Source organism: Anopheles funestus, chromosome 3RL, assembly GCF_943734845.2.
Source record: "Anopheles funestus chromosome 3RL, idAnoFuneDA-416_04, whole genome shotgun sequence".
Taxonomy (NCBI): domain Eukaryota; kingdom Metazoa; phylum Arthropoda; class Insecta; order Diptera; family Culicidae; genus Anopheles; species Anopheles funestus.
In genome coordinates, this window is record NC_064599.1 from 49,506,485 (window position 1) to 49,525,182 (window position 18,698).

Consider the following 18,698-nt stretch of genomic DNA (forward strand, 5'->3'; position numbering starts at 1 on the left):
AATGAAACGGCTACTGGAAGAGTCTATGCGTCCGACTACGAGCAGTCCAAAGCCGCGTGCAGAACCGTATAGACTGGCCGTTAGTTTTGTACCAGTGAAGCCGGAAGAAACTACACAACAATCGGTACATAACTATTCAACTAGTTTTCCGACGTTTAGTCAGTGCCAGATCTCGGCGAGAAAGTGCACGAGCGAAGAGTTTCCAGCATTCAGTGGCAACCCGAAGCAGTGGATGGCCTTCATACCGTACTACAAACACTCTACTGCGATATGCGGCTATACAAACGGAGAAAACATGCTGCGGCTACAGGCGTGTTTGAAAAGGAAGGCGCGTGAAGCAGTTGCCAGCTGTTTGTTGTATCCTGACAGCGTTTCGGAGGCCATCGAGATCCTGAAGGAGTGCTATGGACGTTCTGAACTAGTGGTGAACACGCTGATGGCCAACATAAGACGCACGACGCCTATAAAGGACGACAGCTTCGACACGTTGGTGGATTATGGTGTGGCTGTGCGGAAATTCTGCGCATCTATGACGAATTCCGGACTGCACCACTACTTCGATGGCGGACCGCTGCTAGAGGAGCTCGTGGACAAGCTGCCGCCGTACGCGAGGCTGCACTGGTACTACTACCAAAACGGTCACACGCATGTCACGTTGGCGACATTCAACGAATGGACGAAAGAGCTAGTGCGCGCTGCCAGCAGAGGGATAAAGCATACTAGCAGTCGTAAGGATGTAAAAACTGACACTAATTATCGTCAACACGACAGTAAGTACGCTCACCAAAAGTGGCTGAGGCTGATGCTAAGCGTTGTGATCAACGCTCATTAAACGTGAAGGCATTTGCAGGACGTGTCTTCGTAAACAACCATGTTCTTATACGGTTGAGGCGTTATGTGGAGTGAGTGGAAGCGAACGTCGTCATCATCGATTGCTGCACTCAACGAATAGTAACCAGTTCCATCCTGGCACCCGACAGCAAGAAAGTAGGGTCAATACTAACTGCAACGTGCACGCTGCTGCATCCGGAGGTGTGATGCTGAAGTATGTCCTCGTTACGCTTCACGGTAATGGTACGAAGGTTGACACCCAGAACCAGACCAGAGTCGAGGACGAGTCAACTGAATTATCGGTGAAGATATCCGGCATCGGGGCATCCAATGTGTACGACATGCCTGCCGTACATACTGTACGTACTCTCGGGCTGAGTAAGCAGTCACTGATACCGGCGCAGTTAACAGCCAAATATAATCATCTGAGGGGACTGCCGCTACAACTATTTCCTGTCCCAAACGTTAAAAACCGTCGAGAGAGGGACAGATGAGCCAGCAGCATCGAAGACACGACTTGGTTGGGTGGTTTATGGACCATGCAAAACTTCGACACACACGGCAGAAACTATGAAACACATGAACGTGCATATTTGTCCCTGCAATAAAGAAAGGGATGATGAAATGGATCGAGCGTTAAGGAGATACTTCTCTTTTGAGTCGTTGGGAGTGTATCATCCTGCTAAGTCGTTACACTTCGATGAAGAAAAACGTGCGCTTAACATTCTTAGTTCCACCGTGCGGCTACTAGATAGACGCTATGAAGCAGGTTTCCTGTGGAAATTTGAATCTTCCAAGCTGCCAGATAGTCGTATAATGGCATTGAAACGTCATGACTGCTTGGAGAGAAAATTACGCCGCGACCAGGAGCTAGCTCACGCAATTCACGCAAAGATCCTTTAGTACGAACAGAGCGGGTACATAAGAAAGCCGAGAAAAGTTTGAATTGTGTTTGATGCTGCTGCTAAGGTAAATGGAATCAGTCTAAACTCTGTTCTACTTACAGGACCAGACCAGCCCGTAGGAGAACTGACTGTCCTTTACAAATTCCGCGAGTTCAAGGTTGCAGCGACCGCGAACATACGCGAAATGTTCTTTCAAGTCCGCACGAAAAAGCGTGATCAACGCAGCCAGATGTTTTTCTGAAACGACGGGAAAATGTACTATGTGCGATGACATTTGGAGCCGCATGTTCGCCAAGCACAGCAAATCTATATATGAATTCTACTCGTGCAGTAACGCAGCGTTACTGCAGTGTTGGTATAGCTGTTTTTCTAAGGCAGTGTTGTAAAACTATAATTTGTCCAATATGAACGCTCAATCAATAAACCCTGCATGTTCACTAGATTGATGTGATTTTTGGTTGTTGTAAAGGATCTAAGCCTACTTCAATTTATCGAAATGTGAATGGATTATACAAAACGATGTTCTACGGTACGACAATGCTAAATATTCCATAGTAGGCTGCCTCGACAAATGGTGCAAGTGGTACGGTTTCCAGAATGTGTTGGCCAAGTGAAAGTACTTGTTCAAAAAAGCAAAATCAACCGCATTTTACCATCAGAACATTATTTAGAAGCAATAGAACGAAGATTTGACCTTTTTGCAATTGCTGAAAGGCAGCGGCGGCTATATCTACACCATAGGACGGAGGATCATATCCCATCCAGGCCAAACCCCCGTGTACAGGATGTCTCGTTACGGGTAAATAGTCAAGGAAAGCCATAAACGGCTGGCCAAGACCTCTTCAGGTTGTGGTGTCCCAAAAAAGGAGGATGAAATCTATACCAGGTGGTATCTATCCAGGAGAAATGGAATAACTGGTGAAGATGGTGATGATATTACCCGGCCAACCGGGCGGGTACGACCACTAAACACAGAAAAAAAATCATAAGTCAGTAGCAAGGAGAAATTGAGTGCAGCAAAATTATTTTAACTCTAATCTTTTCACATTCCTTGCAAGTCTTCTAATCCCTGCGCAAGGTAAATTTTGTTGGACACTAGTAGGCGTTCAGGCGGTGGTCATTCTCCTCTCCTTCGCAACCAAGGTGCTCGTGCCGAGCGTTTCAACCTGCTGTGTTCGACATTGTCAGGGTTCCCCTTCCGTCCGCATAGGCCCCCGCAAGCTTAGGGCAACTAACTGGAAGGCAGTCGCTGTAAGGCGCGAATCCTGTCGGTGAAGACGCCGTAGAGCGGCGACAGTCGGAGAGCATTCTTGTTGCTCCAAGTCTGGCGACACCGGAAGATCAGCTACCTTCGCGGCTGGTCGGTGGTCGGCGGAGGCCGAACAACTGTGGTGGCTCCAGAGAGGAACCTAGCAGACGTTAGGTTCCACGACGCTTAGTGAACACTAGGCGCGTGGATACGTCCCGCGAACTAAGAGGAAGCGAGACGCGGAAGTGTGCACGGACGGTGTACGACATTGCTTTCGGGACTGGTTGAGCACGGGCAGCGCGACCAGACCAGCGTGCAGCTTCGCTGATTTCGGCAGAAGCAGTGCAGAAGTTCAGAAGCAAGAACAAGAAGGTTGATAATTATTGGTCAATCAGTTATTGAGATGACGACAAAGAAAAAGTTCTTCGTGAACAACGACAAAGGATCGTGCAGTCTATGCACAGAGCCTGACGATGCCGATGACCACATGGTACAGTGCGATGACTGTGACCGATGGTTCCATCTGAAATGTGCGAAGCTCACCAAACTCCCAACGGTTGAGCAACCGTTTTAATGCTCATGCTCGATCCCCTGAATGTACCAGCCATTATTGATAAGCTTGAAGAATCCTTCGGAAGACGCGAAGTAGTCTACCGAGAACTGGTAAAAGATGTTCTCAAGGTACGATTAGATGTTCTGAGCAAACAGGCCAAGCGACGGGCACGGAGGAAGCAGCGGAAGCAGGAAACAGTGGCGCTTGACGCGAACCAGCATCAGCAGCGGCAGCAACCGGAGCATCAGCAACAACCAAAACAACCGAAGCAGCGCGCGCATCGCGTCCCAGATGCGTTGGAGTTGGAAACAACGAACAACACAACACAGGACGAGATGATGCGCATCCTCAAGGAAAAGCTGGGGGATGATCGGCAGAAAGTGGAGCGTGTAAGGATGAATTTCCAGGGGAATATTCTTCTGGAACTGTCCTGCAAGAGCCACGACGAGACGCTTGAGATGTGGCGGAAAGTGTCCGAAGCACTGGAGGGCAAAGCGAAAGCCCGACCACGGACCCCCACAACTCGCCTCACCTGCACGAACATTCCACCAAGCTGCACCAACGAGGAAATTGCAACGGACCTAAGCACAGCCCTGGGAGTTACGATCTACGCGGACCAGATCAGTACCGTTAAATCCAATTACGGAACGCTGGTCGCATTTTTCGGATGCCCAGAGGTGGCAGTAACGGACGACGTGCTACTAAAACAGCATGTTGTCGGATTCAGCCAGTGCTGCCGGTTCAAGAAGGTTGAGGTGAAGCGCCAATGCTATCGGTGCTACGAGTTTGGCCACATTGCCACTCACTGCCGTGGGAAGGATCGGTCAAGCAAGTGTCATCGATGTGCGGAGACTAAGCACTCAGGACCGTGCACCAAGGAACGGAAATGCCTCGTCTGCAAGGGCCCGGAAGCAATCGGGCACTCGTTCGGACAGCGCAACTGCCGCCAAGTAGGAGAAGGGGTAAAAAACCGGCCTCGTCATGATTAATGTCCTTCAACAGAACCTTAATCACAGCCAGCTGGCCCAGGACATGCTGATGCAGACTGCTCGGAACGAAGGCTGCGACATAGTGTTGATCGCCGATCCATATCGGATTCCGGAGAACAACGGTAACTGGGTCGCGGATCCGACGGGCAGAGTTGCAGCAGTATCGACAGGAAGATACCCTATCCAACGCATAATCGAGAATCGGCGGGATTACTTCGTCGTGGTCGAAATGCGTGGTATCGTTTTCTGCTCCGTGTATCTACCTCCTGTGGGGTCCGATTTGTCAGTGGAGGATTATCGACGCAAATGGACCGAAATTGCGTCGGTGATTCCGCGGAATCGGGACACCGTGATCGGCGGGGACGTCAACGCCTGGTCAGGAGCGTGGGGGATGGAACGCAGACACAACGATGGAGAACGAGTTCATAGGGGAGCAGTGGTGATGGATGCTATGGCATCACTTGAGCTAGTCTTGTTGAACCGGGGCAACCGGCCAACCTGGAGCAACAACAGTGGCCGTAGTTCCATTATCGACGTTTCCTTCTGCAGCTCGTCTCTTCTGGGGGAAAATAACTGGCGAGTCCGCGACGAAAATCCAAGTGACCACAATACCATCAAGTTTGCGGTCGGGAGGACGACGACGCAGCGTAACCTGGGACACAGTGCACAGCAGGCTTCGGAGAGCAGATGGGCAACCCGGTATTTCAACAAGGACTTGTTCGTTGAAATTTTGGGGTCACTGGACATCTACAACCGCACCCTCTTGGCGGACGAGTTGACGCAGGCAATGTCAACTGCCTGCGACGCGACGATGCCGAGATTGCCAGCAGCACGGGGAGGACGACGATCGGTGTACTGGTGGAATAACGAGATTTCCCAGTTACGTCGCACTTACATCGGGATGCGGAGAAGACTCAGGCGAGCCCGAACGGAAGAGCAGCGACAGGATCGCCGTCCGGCGTACACAGCAGCGAGAGCAGCACTGGAGCAAGCGGTCAAGCGGAGCAAGAAGGAGCAGGGCGATCAACTTCCGGAACAGCTGGGGCCCCACGGATTCGGGCCAGGCTACAAAATCCGGAGGCAGATGTGGCAAGGAGCCCGAGTACCGATGGAACGGGATCCAGCCAAGCTGCAGCACATCGTCGGCGAACTTTTTCCGGTGCAACCGCCCATGGAATGGCCCACGGCAACAGGATTGACGGACGAGGACACGGCACGGGATGCCGTTACCGAGGACGAGCTGGTGAGCATTGCAAAATCGCTCAATCCCCAGCGTGCCCCAGGAGACGACAACATTCCGAACGTGGCCTTGATTGCGGCGATGACGGCGTTTCCACGCGTCTTCATGAGAACGTTCCAGCATTACATCGATTCCGGCCACTTCCCCGTCGAATGGAAGAGGCAACGGCTAGTGCTGTTCTCGAAGGCCGGGAAACCACCCGGAGAATCATCGTCGTACCGGCCAATCTGCCTGCTGAGTGTTCTGGGAAAAGTATTGGAGCGACTCATACAGCGCAGACTTACGGAGCATCTGGATGCAACGGGCGGTCTCGCTGATGCCCAATACGGATTCAGGAAAGGACGCTCAACCATGGATGCCATCAACAGGGTGATTGCCAACGGAAGGGTTGCGCTCGACAAGAAGCGCAGGGGCGATCGACTGTGTGCGATGGTGACAATCGACGTGAAGAACGCCTTCAACACGGCCAACTGGACAGCGATCGGAGCAGCTCTGCAGCGAAGGAACACGCCACCGTACCTCCAGGCGTTGCTGCGGAACTACTTCACGAATCGCACGCTCCACTACGAAACGGATGAAGGAATGGTCTCGTTACCAGTATCGGCAGGTGTCCCGCAGGGTTCGGTCCTAGGGCCAACACTGTGGAATGTTATGTACGATGACCTTCTTCGTTTGGAGCTGTTCGGAAAGCGTGCGGACATTATAGGGTTTGCTGATGATGTGGCGTTCACCCTTATAGGGAGGGACCCGCAGGAAATCAGCAACCTTGCTACGAGGAATCTGGAGACGATCGAGCGTTGGATGGATGGAGTGGGATTGAAGCTGGCCCATCAAAAGACCGGCTACATGATCTTCTGCACTCATCACAACCCGCAGGTAGGTCAACTACGTGCGGGGGGACACACGATCGTATCCACTGAATCGCTCAAGTACCTGGGGGTCGAGCTCTGCCGCAAACAGCACCACGGTCGGCATTTGGAGAAGGTTTGCAGCAAGGCATCACGTATCACGAATGTCTTGACCGCTCTGATGCCAAATAAGTGTGGCCCAAAAAGCAGCAGAAGGAGACCCTTGGTTAACGTTGGGAATAGCATTGTCCGTTACGCGGCACCATCGTGGGGACGGACGCTTCTTCAGAAGGACGTTCACCGGACCACGGTTCAGAGGACGCACCGCACAGGAGTTCTTCGAGTGGCCAGTGCCTTCCAAACGGTCTCCTACGATGCCGCTTGCGTGGTCGCAAGCACTATCCCGTTAGTCCTTCTCCTAGAGGAGGACATCCGCTGCCACGACGAAAAGGTAGCGAGGGGAAGTCCAGGACCAGACATACGAAAGCGGCAAAGGGAAGAGACCATGGGACGCTGGCAACAACAATGGACAGCCGGAGCGGGGCAGCCGAGATCGCCGGGGATGAAGACGAGGAGAATTATCCCGGACATTATGTCCTGGGTAAATCGTAAGCACGGAGAAATTGATTTCTATCTCTCTCAACTCTTTACAGGGCATGGGTTTCTCCGGAGCTACTTCGTCGAAAAAGGCATCCTCGACGGCTCGCCAAACTGCCCGGTGTGTGAACACCAAGTGGAAGATGTCGACCACGTAATGTTCCACTGTCCACGGTTTGCTCGAACCCAACACGAGATGCAGCAGCAGAGCCACACCCGCTTGACGATAGAAAATCTTGCAGCGGAAATGTGTGCCAACAGCAACACATGGGAAGCAGTCCGGGCCGCCGCAAGGACCATCTTCAGAAACCTCCAAGTGAGATGGAATGAGGAAAATCCACCTACGGCCAGACGGAGACGACAACAACGCCGGCGGAACACGGAACAAACGGGACAGCAACAGCTACCGCCGTAACCGCACCAAAGGATGACGACAACGGAAGCAGCAGCAGCAGCAACGAGTAACCAGAGCAGCAGCAGGAGCTAGACCCCACCGGAAGTAGCGGCTACGGACGGGCGGAATTAAGCAGCAGCAGCGGAAGGAAGGCACGAAGCAGCAGCAGCAGCTGAGACAACTAGGACGGATGACGCAGTAGCAGCATTGGAAAGCAGCAGCGCGTCAACAGGATGGGTGCATCGCACAAACGTTCCTGCATGGAGTACTACGCACATCAAGCGCATCGGCAGGGTTCGGATCAGGTCGAGGAGTGGTTTAGTTAGGGTCCCATCGGCTGCCGGGTCCGCTTCTCGGGCCCAGCGTCACGATGAATCCCACATAACCCATCTCGGAGGGATTGGTTTGTAGCCGCAAGCCGCCCTTCGAGGTGGGTACCTTTTGAAGGTTCCCTCCCCGTTAACAAAAAAAAAAAAAAAAAAAAAAAAAAAAAAAAAAAAAAAAAAAAAAAAAAAAAGGTACGATTAGATGGTCCATCCAAAATCCCCGAGCTAGGCGAAACGATCGACAATTTAGTGACGAACATGACAGCGTCGAACTGTACGAACTACCTGAATGATCCGAAACTACTCGATGACATTATGATGAAGATGCCTTTATTCTACCAACTTGAATGGATCGACTACACAGAGCTACGAGCCATAGATCACGTTACGATCAACGACTTGAACGATTGGTTTAAGCTAATGGCTCGTAAAATGCGACGAGGATACAAAGGGACAGGACGAGAACATGTGATGCTACACCAAGCCCAGTTTAAATGACAGCCAAAACATTCCGAGCGACAAACATTCATTAAGAAAGCTTTTAGCTGTCCGGATTGTGGAAACAATCACTCGTTGACGCAATGTACCTCGTTCAAAGACAAGAGTATTGGTTATAAATATGATACAGTGAAAGCAGCTGAGTTGTGCCACGGGTGTATGCGTTTTTCGAATCACCAGATTCAAAATTGTAAGTTGTGGAAGGGTTGTGGCGTAAATGGGTGCACGAAGAGACATCATCCGTTACTGCATAAAACGGAAGACGAAGTGAGCCAAAAAAGTCACCATGTACAACATCACGACACGACAACCGAAAAGAAAAAGAAATATTATCAAATCACACCAGTGACCTTACGCAATGGACTTGTAGCGACCAGGACGCCATCTGGCGCAAAATATGCGTAGCAGGATTAGGATCCTTGGGAATTAGGAGACAGGGACGGCATGCAAACGATAGAATAGGACAGCTAGGGGGTGCACGTGCACTGTGCGTATAAAAGCTTTGGCGTGCTCAGCCAACCTCTCTCTCTCTCTCTCGTTTTCTTTCCGTGCTACCACGTTCATACCACGTTCATACCACGTTCATACCACATCGCACCGCGTGTTGCCCTGAGGAAAAAATAAGGTTAGGAATAAATGTTTCCAAAAAACCCTTAAGGCTCTTATCCGTCCAAACGTACGCCGTTCTAGATACTGGCTCATCTCTCACACTCCTAGATGAAGAAGAAGCTGGATTGTTAGAGCTAGAGGGAGTGTCTGATCTACTCAGAATGAAGAAGGCGGGAGATATACAAGCGTGAGATATGACAAGCCGCAACTTAGCGTAACGGGGGCTAACAAAATGGAGCACCTTATCGAAGAAGTAAGAAAGGTGTAAAACCTCAACCTGCCTATGCCAACGTACCAGTCTGAAAAACGTACCAGTAAACAGCTACACTAACGTCCGACCAACAATGGGGTCTATGATACTTTCCACTAGTTTTTTGATATGGGCTTTGACGTTTGGCGGCTTATTTGCTGCATGTTTTCCGTACAAATAGCTCAGCAAAATAAGCCTGCGTATTTCTGATTAGAAATTTTTTCTAAAGTTAGTTTCGATCAGCTGCTCGACAAATGTCAAAACAACCATCAGCAATGAGATAGAAAGGCTGTTTATAATGAGAGAAGAAGATTGCAGGGATGAAATGCTGCAAAAATACCTTTTCAACCAAACAGGTATGTAGTGATGATGACGAAAAGTCGCTGAGCACTATGCGGAAAACCATGTAGTATGAAGACGAAAGATATGAAATCGGTCTTCTTTGGAAATCAGAAAGCATACATTTCCCAAACAGCTACGTGAACGCCCTTTGAAGATTTAAGAGTCTAGAAAGACTCATAAAGAAGCCACCGGAGTTAAAAGAATGGGCAATTCGAACGTTCAAAGAATACGAAGCAAAACGGTATTTACGAAAACTAACTCCTGCAGAGTTATTAAACCCAAACCCCAAACCCAAAACCCAAAGGTTCTCCGGGTGCACTGGAACATTGTATCCGACTGTTTAGGGTACAACATTAAACAACAAAATCTTCCAACCGATATCTTGTCCTCGAAGAAGAACCCGACGAAAAGAGAGATCCTAAATTTCGTAATGAGTACATACGATACACTAGGCCTACTAAGTAGTGATGGGAAAGTACCGCTGGAACTGGTGAATCGGAACCGTTACATTAACGAACCTGACCAAGTCCAGAAATTAAAAAAACCTGGTTACATCAGATACATAATTAGCTCCACAAATCCAAATGCAAAATTCTAAAAGAAAACAGGTGCAATTGCAACCTGCTACTTTGGCTTTGTACGGGCGTCGACCAGGTCCAAAGTAACCAGGTACATGTACCTGGTAAAATAACACGTAAAGTAACCAGGTCCAAAATCTACCAGGTACTTACGGCGACGACCAAGTCCAAAGTAACCATTCGCTAGCTGTCGTCCGAGTGCGTTTTGATAGAGCACACCAGGACAGAATTGTTGAGACCCTTGCCACTCCCATCCACCCATCTGGTCTTCAAGGGGAGGGATTTTTAAACTTTTTAAATTTTTAAACTTTTGCCAACAAACGCAATTTTTGGCAAGTCTTTACATCCATAATTAAACATGCGGATTGGGCAATAATGGAGCCGACGGCACGGATTTTGAGGTCACGGACGGCGTCTATTGATGGTGCTAACCCGACGAATGTAACAGCGAAGAATCTCGACGTCGTGCTGACGAGTACTCGAGAGAGTACGGGACTCGTCAGGGGGCCAAGTAAAGCGGAGGAACGCCACCAGGGTAGCAAAATATGGGGTTTTAACACTAGAACCGCCGATGGGACTTTTTTGTCCCATCGCACTCGAAAAAGGTGTGTTATTCCACTTGCCGTCGTGATAAACCTTTGAATTTTTTTGACTTTTATTTATTTTAAACTACTCTTTGAATGCGCTTATAAAAAAATTTGAATTCCATATGGTACTTTAAAAAAATCATTTCCAACCTAGAACCGCCATATGGGACATTTTTGTCCCATAGGCAAAATACGTTGTGACGCCTGCCCGTATAGCAAAATAAGGGCATTTAAACTACTCGACCCGAAGCCACTGCTCGAATCGGGAAACCCTATGTGCCTCTCGCGCGCCCCTATTCAAAAACGTATCGCGACCTCTCGTTCTATTTTCGATTTTTCGAGCTTTTCCATGGTTTTTAAGTAGGCGGAGCTGTAGCACCGCTCTACAATTATAGTGTAAGACGTGTAACAGTGTGTGTCATGTCGCATGCCTCGCTGCATTGCAAACACGACCGACACACGAACAACACCGAAGAGGACGACAAAAACACGATCCTTCACTGCACACTGGATTAGGGTGCGCGTACGATGCGGCAAACAGCGCAAAAAGAAAAAACGATCCTTCACTGCACACAGGATTACAGTGTGCGCACGGCGAATGACGCAGAACAAAAGAAGCACAAAAGGAAGACGAAAACACTATCCTGTACCAACGCGTACAATATGTTTGACACTATTTGTCACCAAAATACACGCATAAACATTCACACACCAAACACAACACCAACTGAATTCATCGTCGTGTGAAAAGGGGAAGAAGTTTCCACAACATGCACCGAAAGTTTTTTTCCTCACTACATTTCAATGCGCTTGCCGAAGCAAGCACGGAGTGAAGGGAAAAATCTAACACCACACGTTAATGGCATGAAAAGGCACATCAACTCTACATAAATCACAACACTGGTCATCATATTGCACTGCACAAAGCAATCGCGCATACTTGCAAACTTCCGCGCATCATTACGAACAGATATAAAATTTTCTAAGTCCCACAACACGTCCGCCCTGGACTTAGCGCACAGCAAACTGAGCTCGTCACAATGTGGGATGAACGCTAGAGTAAGGACGCAGGATGAACAATATAGGTCAGAAGAAGATGGAAACAATTCTAGCTTCAACAAACTCTGTCGGCTCACAGCGATCGTACACACACAACGCCCACGCCCTGGCCACGTCCACAAGTATCTTCGTAGAAAGCCGAAACAAACCCTCTATGCTTACTGCACGCTTAGGCAAAACAACGCTTTACCGATTGCTACCCCGAATGCAGCGCACGTGGTATTCTAATGCGGATCGCAGGTATAATTTCCGAATCCTTTTTTACTTCGAGAAGATCCCAGGTATAATTCCCGAACCCTCTTTCGCTTCGCGATTTGTGGACGCGTCCAGGACAGGACCCAATTTTTTTGAAATTTTGTAAGACTTCGGCTTTTTTGGACGTCTCATGAGCCGTCATGTGTACGCAACCACACACACAATCAAAGGTTTCATGCTTTTTTCCGGGTTTCACCGTCGTTTTCCATGTTCTTCTTGATCTTTTACCGTAATTCTCTCAAATTTGAGGTCTCTTTGTCGGTAGGGTATCGATGGGGCGGCCCGCTGGTGCATGTGATAAACGGCGCCGGTCCACACGGCAGGACCGGGTTCAAATTCCATCCGGACCGTCTCCCCGTAGCATGGACTGACTATCCTGCTACGTAGTAAAATAGGTCTTCATACGGCCAGGCCGTTCTCACCGAGCAAAACAAAACTTCCTAACTTAACCTAACTATAAATATATTAATGAATTATTTTATGTAGATGATATATAACAGACTGAATTCTAATAAAATTGATTAATTCAAACTTTTTAATTTTTTTCGGCATTGGTGGCTGCTGACGCTGCGGAGCTGTGGGTTTTGGAATTATAAGCTATGGTGATTGCTAGCATTTCGGGTTTAGATGTTTATATCAGGCGAACAACAAAAGCATTAGGAAAACTAGTGCAATTTGTATCAAAAATGTTAGAGCCCACGCAGCTTAATAACTCCGACGAGGTTTATGTTGATATTCAATTATGGGATTAAATTGAAGCTTGAAATGGAACAGGTAATGAGGGGAAAAACCAGGACACACACGAGCATGTTTTAATTATTTATTATTATTTCCGTATTCTTTTTCTTTTAAATAATTGTTAAAGGCTTCCAGCATTGCAAGCCTTGCCCCCATTTGCTACTCTTGTGGCAGTTTGTCCAACGGCTCTGCAAAACTAGAAGCGAACAAGTAATTGCTACTTTGCTTGTTCAGGTGTTGTAGTTTCTCCTTCTCCGTTCGCAATATTTGCAAAGCAATGTTGGAAAGATCGCTTTGCTTCGACAGTTTTGACTTGTCTTGCCGGTTTGCTGTTATCGAGTTTGGAGTGGACGTATTTGCAAAACCGGACACTGAAGCTGGTGGCACATCTTCGTTGTCCGACAAATCAAGGTATTCTGTCAAAACAATAGTAAATGTAATATTACTACTCAGACGATACACAAATATTTAAAATAAGAAAAAAATCTCACCTTCCGTCATCTCTATGGATGGCATGTTTCCTACCATGTTCCTCGAAGTAAAGACATCCGAAAGAAAAGATAATTGATGGAAATGTTTCCATTTACTAAGACTAGCAGCGGCTGAGCCGGTTGGTTGATTTAACCTTGCCAGCTCACGGTGGTACTGGCTGCGCAATATGGTCCACTTTTTTTTAATAGTGTTACCTAAAATTAAAAAAAAATTAGTACTTTAAGATGAGTAAATTTTAATAGCGATGCCATATAACTATACAATAACAATTTACGAAAGTGTATAAAACAGTCTTCTTCTTCTTGGCTTAACGACCTTACAGGTCACGCCGGCCATTTCTGGCTTACTAGACTTATTTTACCACGTAGCCGGATAGTCAGTCCTTGCTACGGGGGGACGGTCCGGATGGGATTTGAACCCGGTCCGGCCGTGTGGACTGGCGCCGTTTATCACATGCACCACCGAGCCGCCCCAAAGGTATAAAACAGTCATTTATTATTTTATTTTTGCTTTTTCCAGGTTTTTATCAACGGGCATATCTTTTAGAGCCCTTGCATTTTCATTCCGAATTTCGCATCAAACGATAGGTTCCATAGTCTATGAAACATCACAGGCAATATGGTGTTCACTACAAGCAATACATATGCCCGTTCCCACTATTGAAACATTACGAAATGTAGCTGCTGAATTCGAAACTAAATGCAATTTTCCACATTGTATCGGAACCATCGACGGAAAACATATTCGCATAAAGCGGCCTCCTAACACTGGTTCACAATACTTCAACTATAAACATTTTTTTCTGTCCACCTACAAGCAGTTGCAGATGCAAATTGTAAATTCATAACCATCGATGTTGGTTATTATGGCAGAAGGAACGATAGTGGAGTGTTCGCAAATACTCCGGTATATTACCACCTTGAGAACAACACTTTCAACACTCCTCCGCCAGAATCATTACCAGGAACAAATTGCAACAAGCCTTACGTTTTACTTGGGGATCAAGGATATCCGTTAAAACCCTATTTGATGAGGCCTTACAGCAGCAACATGGATGCTGCTAAAGAAAACTTTAATTACCGTTTGAGTAGTGCTAGAATGACGGTAGAACGAGCATTCGGGATTTTAGTAACGAAATGGAGATGCTTGAAAACCGAACTGCAAGTAAAACCGGAAAACATTGACATCGTAGTGAAAACGGCATGTTTATTGCACAATATCTGCATGGATACAAAAGACAGCAACGGGGTAAATTGTGCACCTACCGAAGCGAACACATCGTTTGTAAATCAAACAAATTCAAGAAGCAATAATCGGTCCAGCCAACCAGCTTACAAAATTAGGGATAATTTTAAGAACTATATGTATAACGGTGAAGTTGAACTGTAAAAGTTTTAGTAAATTTAACTATAATATGTAAATAAACAACTCGTGTACTCACCATTCACTCCAAACGCATCGCTGATGTGGTCCCATGCTTCTTTCTCCATCCTACGGTTGTGGTAATTGGGGTCTTGCACATTCCATAGGAGAGGAATGTTCTCGACCATGTCGATCAGCTGTTCCTCGTCAATTTGAGTATTTTCCATTGTGGCTGAAACAATCAATGGTACTCATCGCGAAGCAATCTTTCCACCAGTGGAATAACATAGCGACCAATAACTTGACTGTCATGGCGGATTGCTATCGCAACGCATAACCTTTTTCAACCTACCGTTTTACGTAGGAACAATAGTCATGGCAACCGTACAAATCGTAAGGAAAACCTCGAGCAGTAGATAAAAAAATGACGAATTTGTATCGGGAAAGACATATTTTTTCCACTGCGATCGAAATAATTATCTACTGCTTCGACCCAGTAGATAAACAGTGGAAAGCTCATTTCACGTGGAGATTCGAGAGCTGAATTGGTTTTAAGAGAATTATTTATGTCCCATGCTATTGGAAGCATGGAAACTTGTGTGTTTTTTTTTAAATGGATCATCCTATCCATTGAATTTGCGTATAAAAACAGGAGCGGTTCCCAGTACAGTCCAGTTACAACTCAACAGTTAGAGAAGAAGGTTAAGAGAAAAGAGAAAAAAGAGGTTAAGAGAAGAAGTTTTAGTATTATAACTATGAAGGGGCTTAAAGAAGGAAAAGAGTAAGTAAAAGCTTATATGCAATTGTTTTACCATGTGAAATTAATGTTTATTGCATTTCAGGAAAGTTCGGTATTCTAAGTGCCAACAAGAAAAACTTGTGGATATAATGGAGAAAAATCCAGAACTGGCTAAGGGCGCGGGCTCCAACCCATCATCTTTTTGGAAAAATGTGGCCATGGAGCTAAATTCAATGGGGCCAGCTGTGAAGGAAGGAGCAGCGTGGAAAAGGGTATGTAACAGATCATCCAATCATTTTGTAATTTTTATTTTATCCTTAATTTTTTAACTTTATTTATAGACATGGATTGAAAAAAAATCTTTTGTAAAAAAGAAACTAAGTCAGAACAAGAGGGAGATCAATAAAACAGGAGGGGGCAAGCCGGCGCTAAGCGAATTAAACGCACTAGAAGAACGCATAGCCGCGATTACTAACATGCGAGCGTTCAATGCTAGGATTGAAGGAAGCCAATGCGTCGGTTTAGTCCAGCCCCTTGAAGACGATCGCGTAGTACTCACCGCCGGATCATCCAACCACATCCACACCACCGAATCGAGCAACGACGAGAACAAGGAAAACCCAGGACCAACGGACCACGACCACGCTACTGAATCGCACCACGACGAGAACAAAGAAATACCAGGACCATCCGCCGACAGCCACACCACCGAATCGCACCACGACAAGGAAAAACCAGGACAAACGCACAACGACCATAATACCGAACAACCAGGACCATCGGACCAAGGGAAGAAGACTAAGAAAACAGCGCAGGTCAAATTAGAAGATTTTCAGACCATAATTTTAAAACAAAATGACGAAACAATTAGACATTTGACCGACATTTCGAATAATTTGAAAATTTTAACTGAGGGTACTATTGGCATTTATAACGAAATGCTAAATTTTATGAAAAATAAAAAATAATAAATAATTTTCATTTTTTGTATTTGTATTTTTTAAGTAGCGGAATAAACATGAATAAATCACAGATTCCTATTCACAGAAGTTAAAAATTTGATTAAAACAGTTCATTTATCTCGTCAGTTACATCATTCATAATGAGCAGATTGTGCAGCATGCAGCATACATTTATAATTCGTACGCATTTGTTTGGTGCATAATGCAGCTGCCGTTCACCATTTATGCATCGAAATCGACCTTTAAGCATGCCGAAAGTTCTTTCGATTATGGCACGAGCTTTTGCATGCTGTTCATTAAATAGTGCTTCAGGACTTCCGGCTTGAGGATTTCTGTGCGGCTTTATCAACCACGGTTTCGTAGGATAAGCTGAGTCACCTAAAATATTATTAAAACAGCCATTAATATGTGACCTAACACATTATATGTAAATATACAAAACCCAAGAGTTTAGAGCTTCGGTCTCCGCTTCTCCATTTTTCTTCAAAGTATGCAGAAATTGGGCTGGAATTATAAATTAAAGAATCGTGATCGGAGCCGCTGAACCTGGCGTCTACAAACCGGATCATTTGCCTGTGGTCACATATCTAGATAATAAATTTACTACATTAAAACATGAGATTAAATAACGTCAGTTTCAATATCTACCATCAAAGCGTTTAGACTGTAAAACCCTTTTCTATTGTAGTATTGAATTGGGTTGTCGTGAGGCGCAACAATTCTAATATGCGTTCCATCAACGCACATCACTACACCAGGCACTGGTAATTTAGCGTAAAAATATCTCCTGGCGTCTGCCTTCTCGTCATTGGTCAGATCTATTTTTACGGCATAGGCTAGTTTACGCTCTAGGACTTCCAAGGTTTGATCCAACGTTTCAGAAAACGTGGATTGTCCAATTGGCATAATGAAATCGTTGCCAACTCCCTGTTGATAGGATCCTTGAGCCAAAAACCGTGATGTGATCGCCAGTTTTTCTTTTGCCGATAAGCCACGGTTATGTTTGGGGGCAATTAATGGTTCTATTTTATTGAGAATTTCATTGAATAGCGTCTTCGGAATGCGAAAATTTTGAATAAATCTGAAAAAGCAACATGTTAGCAGGAGGAGCAGGAGTTTCGTATCATTTTAGCTCCAAGATACATAACGTCAATGGCTGTTGAACTAACAAGCAGGAGCGGCTTGCTTTTACTTACGCTTTATCTGATAATTCAAGCGGATCTAACTGTTTCCGCATTTGCCTACGGTGTGCTGCCAGATTTCTCTCACCATTATCACTATGATTCATGAAAAATAGAGGATTTAACATGATTAAAATTATTTACGGAACTCGCGAAACTTTTTCGTTAGAAAATTCTCTAACCGTGCAAATAGACCTGGAGCGATATTTCTCAGTGAGATATTTCGCAAAGTAGCTCAATTTAGCAAACAAAGGAAAATCGCTGGGCGAGACATTTCTTTGGCTACTGTGATGATATAATTCTATGTGTTTCTATGGCAACGACGTTTAGATGCTGTTTTTTATATATGAACTTTTCATCGCATTTCATCGCATCGCAACGAGAGATCTCTCACTGAGAAATATCGCTGCAGGTCTATTTGCACGGTAAGAGGTAAACACACGGAATGACAAAGAAATTTAGCGCCTACTAGCATCATAAAAATTAAACAAACTCTAAATTTCATAGCCAATTGGTAGATGGTGAAGCTACTCGATGCATATACAGATATCGGTTGCTTTAATTTTATCGACCCAAAAGTGAAAAGCGTTCGCGATGCCATTTCGAGTAGATAAAGTTATTGGTCGATATAATAAAACCATTGGAATTGATTCCACTGTTTTTAACGACTGCTTTGCCGATACCAGCCTTTACCAGGCCTGCTTTCTTCTTCGTACTTCCAGCACAAATGCAAAGTGTCTGAAAAGATATGTTCTTCCATCAAAGTAACCGTTTCTTATCGAAGATTACAAGCGAAAGATTCGAGGCATCCACCAAAGTTGGTTAATCTTTTCAGGCAAAAAAGATTGCCCAGCTCTGCTCGAATACACCAATACATACAAAAAAGATTCGCAGAATGTGAAAAATCGAGCAGGAATCGTATCGTGTAGACGCGCCTAATGAAAGACATGCTGGTTAGTTTGTTTAGTACATGTAAATTAATTACTGAGTTGATGTTTTTCTTAAACTGTTTTAGATGATTCATCGGAATCAGATGATATCCAGGAACGACAACAGATCGAAGAAGTTTTGTTTAACGGTGATGGTAATACTAATCTCATAATGGTTAGCAATA

At 45.9% G+C, this 18,698-nt stretch overlaps 2 protein-coding genes across 2 annotated transcripts; both read right to left on the reverse strand.

Annotated features, from left to right (window-relative positions):
- Positions 1–11,930: 11,930 nt before the first annotated feature.
- LOC125769686 (uncharacterized) lies at positions 11,931–15,049 on the reverse strand. The gene is made up of 3 exons (XM_049438495.1): positions 14,782–15,049; positions 13,340–13,534; positions 11,931–13,264 (listed from the first exon to the last, which is right to left on the reverse strand). Exons 1-3 carry the CDS (start codon positions 14,927–14,929, stop codon positions 13,008–13,010), a joined length of 600 nt encoding a protein of 199 aa, XP_049294452.1. The 5' UTR covers positions 14,930–15,049; the 3' UTR covers positions 11,931–13,007.
- A 1,929-nt stretch (positions 15,050–16,978) lies between these two features.
- Positions 16,979–17,765, reverse strand: LOC125769688 (putative nuclease HARBI1). Its single transcript, XM_049438498.1, has 2 exons — positions 17,600–17,765; positions 16,979–17,484 (listed from the first exon to the last, which is right to left on the reverse strand). The coding sequence occupies exons 1-2, from the start codon at positions 17,710–17,712 to the stop codon at positions 17,025–17,027; spliced, it is 573 nt and encodes a 190-aa protein (XP_049294455.1). The 5' UTR covers positions 17,713–17,765; the 3' UTR covers positions 16,979–17,024.
- Between the last annotated feature and the right edge of the window lie 933 nt (positions 17,766–18,698).

What these genes read in the sequence shown, in the direction of transcription:
- LOC125769686 (XM_049438495.1), bottom strand. Translation starts at nt 14,929, where the DNA reads ATGGAAAATACTCAAATTGACGAGGAACAGCTGATCGACATGGTCGAG. An exon ending in CGATGCGTTTGGAGTGAATG is followed by an intron (nt 13,535 to 14,781) that starts GTGAGTACACGA and finishes TTTTAATTTTAG; the next exon opens with GTAACACTATTAAAAAAAAG. An exon ending in ATCCATAGAGATGACGGAAG is followed by an intron (nt 13,265 to 13,339) that starts GTGAGATTTTTT and finishes TTGTTTTGACAG; the next exon opens with AATACCTTGATTTGTCGGAC.
- LOC125769688 (XM_049438498.1), bottom strand. Translation starts at nt 17,712, where the DNA reads ATGTTAAATCCTCTATTTTTCATGAATCATAGTGATAATGGTGAGAGA. An exon ending in CTTGAATTATCAGATAAAGC is followed by an intron (nt 17,485 to 17,599) that starts GTAAGTAAAAGC and finishes TTGCTTTTTCAG; the next exon opens with ATTTATTCAAAATTTTCGCA.